At 40.5% G+C, this 12,330-nt stretch overlaps 1 protein-coding gene across 3 annotated transcripts in view; it reads right to left on the bottom strand.

Moving 5' to 3' along the window:
• Znf326 (zinc finger protein 326) overlaps positions 1-12,330 on the bottom strand; it is a 50,985-nt gene that overhangs the window by 23,020 nt on the left and 15,635 nt on the right. For all 3 annotated transcript variants that reach the window (XM_041642113.1, XM_041642112.1, XM_041642114.1), the window contains exon 7: positions 7,218-7,329. In XM_041642113.1, coding sequence (XP_041498047.1) covers positions 7,218-7,329 — 112 coding nt within the window. The remainder of the gene's footprint in view (positions 1-7,217; positions 7,330-12,330) is intronic.

Genomic DNA, 12,330 nt, shown 5'->3' with positions numbered 1-12,330 from the left:
ATTAATACCAATACTCCTCAAATTCTTTCACACATTAAAAACAGAAGGAATACTGCTAAACTCTTTTTATGAGGCTACAATTACCTTGATACCCAAATCACATAAAGACATTACTAAGAAAGAGAATTACAGATCAGTCACACTCATGAACATTGATGCAAAAATACTGAATAAAATACTGGCTAATCAAACCCAAGAATACAACAGAACCATCATCCACCATGATCAAGTCAGCTTCATCCCAGAGATGCAGGGATGATTCAACACACGAATATCTGTCAACGTAACCCACCATATAAACACCTGAAAAATAAAAACCACATGATCATCTCTTAAGATGCCGAAAAAGCTTTAGACAAAATCCAACATCCCTTCATGATAAAGGTCTTGTAGAGAGCAGGGATACAAGGAACAAACCTAAACATAAGGCAATATACAGCAAGCCAACAGTCCACATCAAACTAAATGGAGAGAAACTCAAAGCAATCCCCCTGAAATCAGGAACAAGACAAGGTTGTTCATTCTCTCCGTATCTATTCAATATAGTTCTTGAGGTCCTAGCTAGAGCAATAACACCACAAAAGGAGATCAAGGGGATACAAATCAGGAAAGAAAAAGTCAAACTCTCACTATGCTGATGATATGATAGTTTACATAAGTGACTCCAAAAATTCTACCAAGGAACTTCTATAACTCATAAATACTTTCAGTAATGTAGCAGGGTACAAGATTAACAAAAAAAAAAATCAGTAACCTTCTGATATACAGATGATAAACAGGCTGAAAAAGAAATCAAAAACACCACCCTTCCCAATAGCCACAAATAACAAACAATATCTTGGAGTAACTCTAACGAAACAAGTGGAAGAACTTTAAATCTTGGAAGAAAGAAATTGAAGAGGACACCAGAAAATGGATAGATCTCCCATGCTCTTGCAGAGGCATAATTAACATAGTAAAAATAGTAATCTTACCAAAAGCAATCTACAGATTCAATGCAATGATCAGCAAAATTCTTTACAGACCTCGAAAGAATGTTACTCAACTAATCGTGGAAAAGCAAAAAACCTAGGATAGCCAAAACAATCCTGTACAATAAAGGAACTTCTGGAGGATTCATAATCCCTGACTTCAAACTCTACTACAGAGCTTCAGTACTGAAAACAGCCTGGTATTGGCATAAAAACAGACAGGAGGACCAATGGAACTGAAGACCCGGATATCAATCCAGACATTTACGAACACCTGATTTTTGACAAAGAAACAAAATATATCAAACGGAAAAAAGAAGGTATACTAAACAAATGTTACTGGCATAACTGTGTATCAACATGTAGAAGAATGAAAATAGATCCATATCTATCACCATGCACAAAACTCAAGTCCAGATGGATCAAAGACCTCAACATAAAGCCAACCACACTGAACCTCATAGAAGAGAAAGTGGGAAGTATACTTGAACGCATTGGCACAGGAGACCACTTCCTAAATATAATCCCAATAGAACAGATACTGAGACAAGCAATTAATAAATGGGACCTCCTGAAACTGAAGTCTGATCTCCAAAATATACAAAAAATTGGTCACCAAAAGAATAAATGATCCAATTAAAAAAAATAGAGTACAGACCTAAACAGAGAACTCTCAACAGAGGAATATAAAATGGCTGAAAGACATTTAAGGAAATGCCTGACATCCTTAGTCACCAGAGAAATACAAATCAAAACAACTCTGAGATTCCATCTTACATCTGTAAGATGGCCAAGATCAAAAACACTGATGACAACTTATACTGGAGAGGTTGTGGGGTAAAAAGAACACTCCTCCATTGCTGGTGGGAGTGCAAACTGGTACAGCCCCTTTGGATATAAGTGTGGTGATTTCTCAGGAAATTAGGAAACAACCTTCCTCAAGATCCAGTAATACCACTTTTGGGTATATACTCAAAGGATGCTCATAGTACCACAAAGACATGTGCTCAACTATGTTCATAGCAGCATTGTTTGTCATAGCTAGAACCTAGAAACAACCTAAATGTCCCTCAACTGAAGAATGGATAAAGAAAATGTGGTACATTTATACAATGGAATACTACATAGCAGAAAAAAGTGACATCTTGAAATTTGCAGGCAAACGGATGGATCTAGAAAATATATTGAATGAGGTAACCCAGACCCAGAAAGACAAATTAACATATGTACTCACTCATAAGTGGTTTTTAAACATAAAGCAAAGAAAACCAGCTTACAAATCATAATCCCAGAGAACCTAGACAACAATGAGGACCCTAAGAGAGACATAAATGGCTAATCTACATGGGAAGTAGAAAAAGACAAGATCTCCTGAGTAAACTGGGGGCATGGGGATCATGGGGGAGGGTTGATGGGGAGGGGAGAGGCAGGAAGGATAGCAGAGAAAAATGTACAGCTCAATTCTTGTCTCAGTCAAAATGGTAAATATTAACAAGATAACCAACAACAAATGTTGGGGGGATGAGGGAAGAGGAAACCCTCATCACTCTTGGTGTCTGCAGACTGGTGCAGCCACTATGGAAATGGTGTGGAGAATTCTCAAAACGCTAAAATTAAATCTAGCATATGACTCAACCACACCACTCCTTAGCATAAGCCCAAAGGACTTAACATCCTACTCCCCACATTCAATGCTGCTCTATTCACAATAGCTAGAAAACACAAACACCTAAATGTCTTCAACCAACAAATGGAGAATGAAAACATGGTGCATATACACTATGGAATACTATTCAACTGCAAAGAAAAATGAAATCATGAATTTTGCAGGTAAATGAATGAAAATTTTTAAAAAGATCATATTGACGGAATTACCCCCAGACTCAGAAGGACAATCGGTGCATTTCTCACTAGGTTGCAGTAGCAGCATACATTCCTTGGCAGTAACCAATAGCTCTGATTAGACTATGAGTTGATCAACTAGAGAGAAATCATGCCTGATCCTAGAAACCTAGCCAACTCCCTAGGAAAAGTTATGCATCTTGAAGAAGAACCTTAACCATAACAACCATTTTTCCAGGCTAGGATAACCCCAAGTACACTCTAAATATTTGTTCTTATACCCACAGGTAAGCGTAGTCTTCACCCCTCATCAAGGAAACTTCTTGCAACAGACACAGACCATTACAGAAAACCAATCAAAATGGAGAGTTGTGGAGCCCAATCCCCAAAACTCCCACACCTAAAACTTGGGGAACATTGTAGAAGAGGGAAAAGACTGTAAGAGCCTCAGGATCAGGGAATTTGTTGTCAAACTGTGTTTTCTCGTAATGTCAGAAGCTACATCCACAAAACCTCACCAACCATAACTGCCAAAACATGAGCTGAATAAGGGCACACCAAAGTGGACGGGCTCAACCCTACACAAAGAACACACACAGCTGAGAGATGCTCAGAGTGGGAGACAGCCTTCCCCAGGGAGGAGCACACCAACTGGTTCTTCAGCATCAAACGGTTAGCCCTTTAAAACACGCATACAAAACTACACTAACTCTGAGGTTTAGGAACACAGATGTAGATATACATACATGTATGAAAAAAAATGAAAAAAGAGCTCACCCATGAATTTCAAAGAGAGCAAGGAGGGTTTGGAGGGTTTGGAGCAAAGAAAAGGAAGGAGGAAATAATGTAATTATATTATGATCTCAAAAATAAAATTTTAGACAAAAACAAACTGTAACTCCTCTTTATGGAGTAATTAATTCATAGTATGTTTATATTGTTTCTTAAAGACTAGTAAATTAGGAGCAATAAAGCAGAAAAAGAACAGCTTAGTAAAGCTAGATACAAGATTATAAATGCAAATACCCAAGACCTAAAATCAAAGATAGAACAAATGAAGTATCTACAAATTCAGATGAAACTTAATATTCTTTTCTACCCTTTGTACACATTCATAGCAAGTAACAATCGTTTCCTACTTAATATGAATGGAAATTCACACTGTAAATAAAGCTTTCCTCAAAAGATTTCAGACACTATGTTAAAGATAGTCTGAGCTACACAGAACATTAATTTAATACACATCATTTCATCCTTTTCCCAATACATATACAACTGAAATTTTAATAAAAACATTAAGAAAGACATTTTCTGTTTATGCTTTAGAAATGTTATATTCTTTATTATATTATTCCATATTATCTTAATATAAGGAGTCTTTAAAAATTTTCATGGTGGTACACACACCTTTAATCCTAGCACTCAGGAGGCAGAGAAAGGCAGATCCTTGTGAGCTCAAGGCCAGCTTGGTCTACACAGCAAGAGTTCCGGACCACCAAGGCTACACAGAGAAACCCTGTCTCGAAAAGCCACACACACACACACACACACACACAAAAAAAAAAAAAATCCTGATAGACAGAGAGGCACATGCCTGAAATCTCAGCAATTGTGAGGCTGAGAAAGGAGGCTCACAAATTTAAGACCAACATGGGATACACAGCGAGACGCTACTCCTCTGTCTTTTGCCCTATAATTTACATCTTAATTATGTATTTTTCTACTTTTAATCTTTCCTCCAAGTTATTGCAAATTCTATAATTCTAATTTTTAACAATGAGCTCATAAGGTAATGAGCCAAAACGTATCAACTTCATCATTCTCTAGAATTGATATTTAGTTCCCACTAATACTTAAAGTAAATCATGCTATAATGAGAATTTTTGTAGATTAAACTCTTCTGTGTTTCAGATTATTTCCTTGGCAATATCAATGAATACAAAGTTGTTTAACTTTTTCCAATTGCCATCTGAATTCTAATAGTTATAATATTACACATTTCTGTCAGAGCCCACAAGACTACAGTGAATGCACAGCTGACCAAACAATAGGCAGATCCACGGAAAGCGTATATGTACACGTCGACATGGAATAACCCATTTTGCAGAGCTGAGGGAACACTTGTCTTTAGGAAAAGTCACTGTCATTTCTGTAAAAATCTTGTGAAGTCATGATTCTCCCTTCAAAATGGGATTCATTCCCCAAACACCTCATCAGTGTGACTTCTGCAAGGCAAGGGAGTGACCTTGCTCCATCCCCACACCAAGAGGCCTTGGAGCAATGGCTTTCACTCTTTGTTCTAACAGTCAAATTTACATAGAGTCAATCCCACAAAATCATCTGCTAACTAACCCCATAGAAATGTGTAAAGACTGGCACTGAGCAGGAAGGCAGTGTGCCCCACCTTTGCTAACAAACAAATCTGGGCGTCCCCAAAGCTCATTGTCACCAAAGAGATTTGGTGAGGAGAATGGGTGAATCCAGGACTCAGGGATGCTTAGTAACTTTATCTAATGGTTTGGGATGTCAGGTACTTCCCCTTGGATGCTGGCTCTTTCCTGGGTCGGGTCACCTATTCACAGCTTTGCCAGGTTCTACCTGCCCTGTGATTTTGATATACATATTATCATTGTCCTTGCCTAAGGAATTTTCCAAATATGTCTGTAAAACTAGAAACCTCATGGAGATGAGCCCTTATTCTGTTTCTTCTCCTTACTCTTCTTTTGTTCTCTCCACTACTACTTCTACTTCTTCCCCTTACTCTCCTTCTTCCGTCTTCTCCCTATTCTTCCCCTTATTCTTTTCTCCGCACCCTTTGATTTCACTTTTCCTCCTCACAAGAAAAGAACATGCAGAGGTAATGTATTAATTCTTTACCCTCAGATCCTCACCTGCTGCAGACATCCAATTGAGCCCTGAGGGGGGTAGAGGCTGGTACTCAAGACCCCCCCATACAGTTTCCCACTAAATTTTAAGTTAATTTGATTATACCTCAGCTAGTAAGCCAGTCTTTTTCTTTTTTTTTTTTTTGGTTTTTCGAGACAGGGTTTCTCTGTGGCTTTGGAGCCTGTCCTGGAACTAGCTCTGTAGACCAGGCTGGTCTCGAACTCACAGAGATCCGCCTGCCTCTGCCTCCTGAGTGCTGGGATTAAAGGTGTGTGCCACCATCGCCTGGCCCAGCCAGTCTTTTTCTAATATTTCTTTTGTACTTTACTTAAATTACTAAGTCTCAACATTTTCCTTAAAGGTATCAACTAGCTATATTCCTTCACTAAATTACCTATCAGATGTCTTAGTTTTCCTTCTTTAAAAAAAAGGGGGGTAATTTTTAAACAAAGTTAATGTTTAAATTAGCTGCCAGTCACTTCTTGCAATTATATTTTCTAAGACAATTTGCTTTCGAGTTTTGAGTCCTCTAGCTGGAGAAAAGGCTCGGGATTAAAAGCATGTGCTCTCTTGTAAAGGGCCCAGTCAGTTCTCAGCACCCACATGGTGGCTCCAGTCCAAAGGGTCCTATGCCCGCTCTGACCCCTGCAAGCATCATTTCTTTTGTACCGAGAGATAACTGATTTTAAGTCTGGGGTAGAGAAGTACCTACCTCACAGAGAAGAAAATTCTTTATTTTATTCTTTATTTTCTTTTCATTTTCCATGGCTTTTAAATTCTAATCTATCTAGATGGGATAGGAGGATCTAAACTGACTCTAAAATTTGGTTGTTTAACCAAATCTTTTTATTTAGCATCATCATATGTATTACATTCTTATGTAAATGCAGTCTGTGCACAGGTTAATGATTATAACCAGTTTTTTCAGCCTTGGGTCCTCATGCTTGTGCAATATGCAGTCTCACCCAATGACCCATCTCCCTAGCCCCACACTATGACCTTTTAATGTTTCAGTATCTAAAACTGCCAGTACCTCTTCAATTTCTAATCTTTTTCAGAACTGTCTCTAGCATCTCTACTGGAAATAACACACACACTGATGGTACTCAAGCTTTCCCAGCCGAGATCATCACTACGTCTCTGCACAGTCCTGGAGTGCAGGTGTGTCCAGCACAGTGGCCTGTGCAGTGCTGAGTAGTGAACAGCTCCCACAGGACTGTGCATCACAGGCAAACACAACCATCTGTGGTACTCCCAGCCCCAGTTCTTTGTTCCTTTAGTCAAATCTTTCCCACTGACTACAACTTTTTCATATTCTATTTCATATATTTGCCATTTCTAAAAACTTTTCTTTTGAAATAGTGTTTTAATGTGTAACCTAGTCTGAACTAAACTAACAATCCTCTTGCCATAGCCTCATAAGCAGCAATTACAGGATGTGGCACATGCTTAGGAAAGGCACCCAGCTTAGAAGACTGTCTTTTAATAAGCCTCATTTTTGATTTTGTGAACACAAACCTGTATCCATCTCCATATTTCTCACTGTTTTTCTCTCGTCTACGTCTTTGCTTCTCCCGCCGTGCCTCAACTCGCCGCTTTTCTTCTTCTTCATTTTTAGGGTCAGTTTTTGCTAAGATAATGGGGGGAAAAACTTTATTTTAATACATTGTGATTCTTTATCTGCTTCATTTCTGTGATTACTTGCTACACATTTTTGTTTAAATCTGCTCATATTTTGCTTATCCTTACCAAAATGGATGGTATCTATAGAGCCTAAAACTCATGAATACCTCACATACTTTAAGAAACACTGAAGGAGCCTGACTCAGGTAAACCTCCAACTCCAATAACAGGCCTGGATGGAAGGGAAAAACTCACATTTCGATTGTGAGGGTGGTCCTAAATTTTTTTAAAGTGTGTGTCTATAGAATTCCAAAATAAAATCAACTTTCTCTTTTTTTATTCTAGGACAACAGACAAACATACAGCTTCCCGCTCAAACTATGCTGACGTGTGAACTCAGGAGTGTGAACAGTGCTGCCATGTTGTGTCAGCACCACCACGGCCGAGCTCCTGAACACGTTCACACTGCAGACAGTAACTGGAGCCACTCAACAGTCCCTCTCACGTCAGTTCAGCTCTAAGACATTAGTTAGAGTAGTTACACCGTGTGTCAGTACTCCACTGTAAGTTAAATACTTAGGTTATTTTAGTGCTTGATAAGAGCTTATCTGGCCAGGTGGTGGTGGCACATGCCTTTAATCCCAGCACTCAGGAGGCAGAGGCAGGCGGATCTACAAGGCCAGCCTGGTCTACAAGAGCTAGTTCAAGGACAGGCTCCAAAGTTACAGAGAAAAAAAAAAGTTATCTGTATATTCTTAACTCTTTGAACACCTTCACTCAGATTTTACAATAATCTTCTCTATATTAAAAAAATCTAATTATATTACTTCAAATAAGAATATCTGGGGGCTGGAGAAATGGCTCAGAGGTTAAGAGCACTGGCTGCTCTTCCAGAGGTCCTGAGTTCAATTCCTAGTAACCACATGGTGGCTCACTACCATCCGTAATGAGATCTGTTGCGCTCTTCTGTCCTGCAGGGATACATGCAGACACAAGGCAGTGTAGAGAGGGCAGGAAGAAGATACCCATAGACCCAGCCCAGTGTGTGGCACGGTGCGTAAGTATGAGATGGAGAAAAGAGAGAAAGAAGTGCTATGGAATAATCCTTTTGTACAGTGAAGATTTGTTACTCGGGTTGGTTTAATCAAAAGCTTACTGGCTGGTAGTCAGACCGAAGTATAGGCGGGACAACCAAACTAAAGACACTGGAAAGAAAAAGGGCAGAGTCAAAGGAGTCAAGAGACACAGAAAGAAGCAAGATGAACGTCCTGTGTTGAAAGAAGGTACTGCCACACGGCAGAGCGTAAGTAAGAATTATGGCTTAATTTTAAATGTAAGAGTTAGCTAGTAACAAGCCAGAGTTATTGACCAAGAATTTACAAGTAATACTAAGTCTCGGTGTCAGTTATTTGGAAACTGACAAGCGGGAAAGAAAAATTTGTCTACAGAGAGAGCACAACAGTTTGAGCAACAACTATGAAGAGAGGCGATCTGGAGACACGAGGCTGGAGAGGACAGCGTGAAGAGAATGAGTATCCCACGAAGTCACCTGGGGATATGATAAGTCCCAGTCTAAGCTGATGCTGGGGGCCACGTCTGGGTCCATGGCCATGTGGCAAGCAGGGGTTTGTGTCCCTGACCACAGCCCGCACATCACCACCAAAAGCCATGTAGATATCCCTGGTCTGGACTGCTACTTGGGACTATGTTGATATTCAAGGTCTGCACAGAGTCGGCCCCACCCCTCAATGACTGCAGCACTAGGGAGAGCTGTTCCAGCTGCAGCTCTCTAGACAATGGGCCCTGCACTTCGCCTGCGCAGCACCACAGAGCGGACTCTGACAGTGTGGATGCAGGGGAGCTAGCAAGCTAACCAACTCAGCCACAAACCAGGTCCAATCCAGAACTATGAGTTAACCCACCCCAGCATCCACCCCATCTATGAACTGCCAGAGCATGAGAAGTGGCTGATCCTGCAGATCCAAACCTGTAGGAGCTCCATGACACAGGGCAACAGGAGGGCCAAGAGGAGTTCTAGTAAAGATCTAGTATTGATAGTGTAGCAGAAGTCAGAGGCCTGGAACCGGATTAATGACTCATTGCAATGAATATTTGCAAATAAAGATACATGGATTAAAGAGTATATACTGTGTGACTGACTGTGACACACTACAGCTTCTGTGACAAGATTTTTCTTTTGTGCTTGTCTTCTGAGGGGGTTGCAAGAGCAGATATAAAGGGACGGGAGATGAGTGGATTGGGGTACATAGTGTGAAATCCACAAAAAATCTTAAGAAGTTTAAAAAAAAGATAAAGAACAACACAGCAAGAAACCCACAATTGTCTTCTGCCATCTGCATATGCACACGTAGATATGCATAACACATGTGCATATACATCACACACATACACAAATAAAGAGGTGGGCTGGGGAGATATAACTCAACAGGTAAAATGTTTGCCAAAAAAACATAAAGACCCAAGTTTAGAACCTTAACACCCACTTAAAAGCTGGGCAGGGTGACAGACACCTGTCATCCAAGCACTGAAGAGGTGGACAGAGTAGGAGCTTGCTGGCCAAACAATCAAACCAAAATTGGTACGCTCCAGGTTCACTACAATAAATAAACACCTGAGGAAGATGCCTAATGCCTTTGGTCTCTGCATACATGTGGGAGGATTGCTGAGTTGGTGTTTGTGCTGCCAAAGCTTGACCACTGTGGTAGTTTAAATATAACTGGCCCCCATGATCTCATAGGGAGTGGGCACTATTAGAAAGTGTGGCTTTGTTGGAGTGGGTACGGCATTGTTAGAGGAACTGTGTCACTGGGTGGGGAGGGGCTTTGAGACTTCCCATGCTCAGGATACTGACAAGTTTATCAGCCAACTGCCTGTTGCCTGCAAGACCTGTAGCACACTCGGAGCCAGCACATCTGCCTGCACACCACTGTGCTCCTGAACCTCTGAAACTGTGAGCCACCCCAATTAAATGTTTGCCTTTACAAGAGTTGACATGTATGGTGTCTTCACAACAACAAAAACAACCACCTTAAATTGGAAGCCATATCAGTCAAATACTAAGCCAGCCAGGACTACAGCACAGGACCACATCTCCAAAACAGGAGGGGGAAGGAGGTAGTGAAATGGCTCAGCAGGTAAAACATTTGTTCTGCAAGTCTGGCAACTTGAATTTATCTTTAGAGCCGATGTAAAAGTAGAAGGAAAGGACCAACTCCACCAAGTTGTCGTATGACTTCCAGAAGCTCTCTCTGAGTAAATCAGTTACTTTTTTCTAAAGCAATCTCCATAGACTTACTAAAGTTTATCAATCAATCCTTTTTAGTCTAGCCATTCTGGAGGACACAGAGCACCTAACTGTGCTACTTATCTGCAGCATTTATCTAATTGGTGACTTTTGGTGAGCTTTACATAAGCTCACTGGTTATTTATGTCTTTTTGAAGAAAGTTTGCATATATCCCTTGCCTATTTTCCAGTTATTTATGGTTTTTTTGTTTTATTTTTTTGTGAGTTGAAGTTTTTTTTTCCTTTATTGATTCTTCGAGACAGAGTTTCTTTCTAGCTTTTGGTGCCAATCCCAGAACTAGCTCTTGTAGACCAGGCTGGTCTCGAACTCACAGAGATCCGCCTGCCTCTGCCTCCCAAGTGCTGGGATTAAAGGAGTGCGCCACCACTGCCTAGAGTTAAAAGTTCTTTATATACCATGGATACACAGCTAATGAGGGTAGAAGACACAGAGTCTCATCTCCTAAGCTGGCTTCACAGTCACCATCCCACCTCAGACTCCCTAGTGCTGAGAGGACAGGGTACACCAGCACACACAATTTCTTTTCACTGTCTACGAATGGCAGCTTGGAAGCACAAGTTTTAATTTTGATGTAATCTAGTTTATTCATTTTTATTTGTTGTTCATGCCTTTTGGTGTCCTGTGTAAAAATTCCTTGTTAAATCCAAAATCATGAACGCCTGCCTATGGTTTCTGCTAAGAGACTTCTGAGATTTGTTCTGAGAAGCAGTTCTTGGTGTTAACTGTAAATAAGGCTAGTCAGTTAGTCCAACACTGGTACGAATTGTTCTCTCCCCCTCTACATAGTCCCGGCAGCCTTGTTTGGCTCCTTTCCCATTTCTCAACTCTCTCCCACAGCTCCATAATCATTGTGTCAGGACTGCTCTGTCCCGATTGTCCTTGCTCTGAGCTAAGACTGCAGACTGTGATGTGTGAGTCCCTAGCAGTCCAAAGCCTGAGGGCTCTGCTACAGTCCAAATTTAGGAGCTAATACCTTCTGGACAAAATGCCTTCCAATCCCACCTAGCTCTCCCTTAATTTAGATTTCCTTTAATTTCCTTCACCACTGTTTGTAGCTCATGAAGTTTTGGATTTTTAAGTTTATTAGTAGTGTGTCACTTCTCTCAGTACTGTCAAAATGATCTTATTACCATCTTCATACAGGCTTGAACTTTGCAACACTCTGTAATAACTTCTAAGAGATCTCATCTCCAGAAGACTAAAAAAGCAAACCATTTCCTAGAGGAAATAGTTTTACCTAGTGCCAAGCACTTGAAAAATTATTTGCCTTTGTCCTGATACAGAAAATTTTGTACATTATGACATAAATACTCCTCCAATAGTAAACATAACATCCAAGAAAGGGGTCTGAATCAAAATCATCTGCAAAAATGATTTTTTTAAGCCTTTTAAAAATACATTTTGCTGGGTATACTGGCACATATCTTTAATCCCATCACTCAGGAGGCAGACAAGTGGATCTCTGTGAGTTCAAGGCCAACGTGGTCTACATAGCAAGTTCTAGGCTACCCAGATCTTGGCGGGAGGGGAGTAATTAAGGTTCCAACACACAAATTAGACAAAATAAACTGACCAGCCGGGCGGTGGTGGCGCACGCCTTTAATCCCAGCACTCGGGAGGCAGAGGCAGGCGGATCTCTGTGAGTTCGAGACCAGCCTGGTCTACAAGAGCTGGTTCCAGGA

Source organism: Microtus oregoni, unplaced genomic scaffold (assembly GCF_018167655.1).
Source record: "Microtus oregoni isolate MIOR12 unplaced genomic scaffold, Mior012 000072F_ref0000427, whole genome shotgun sequence".
In the NCBI taxonomy this organism is placed as follows: Eukaryota; Metazoa; Chordata; class Mammalia; order Rodentia; family Cricetidae; genus Microtus; species Microtus oregoni.
Note: the sequence above shows the minus strand (reverse complement) of the source record. Positions and strands in the feature narration are given on the sequence as shown.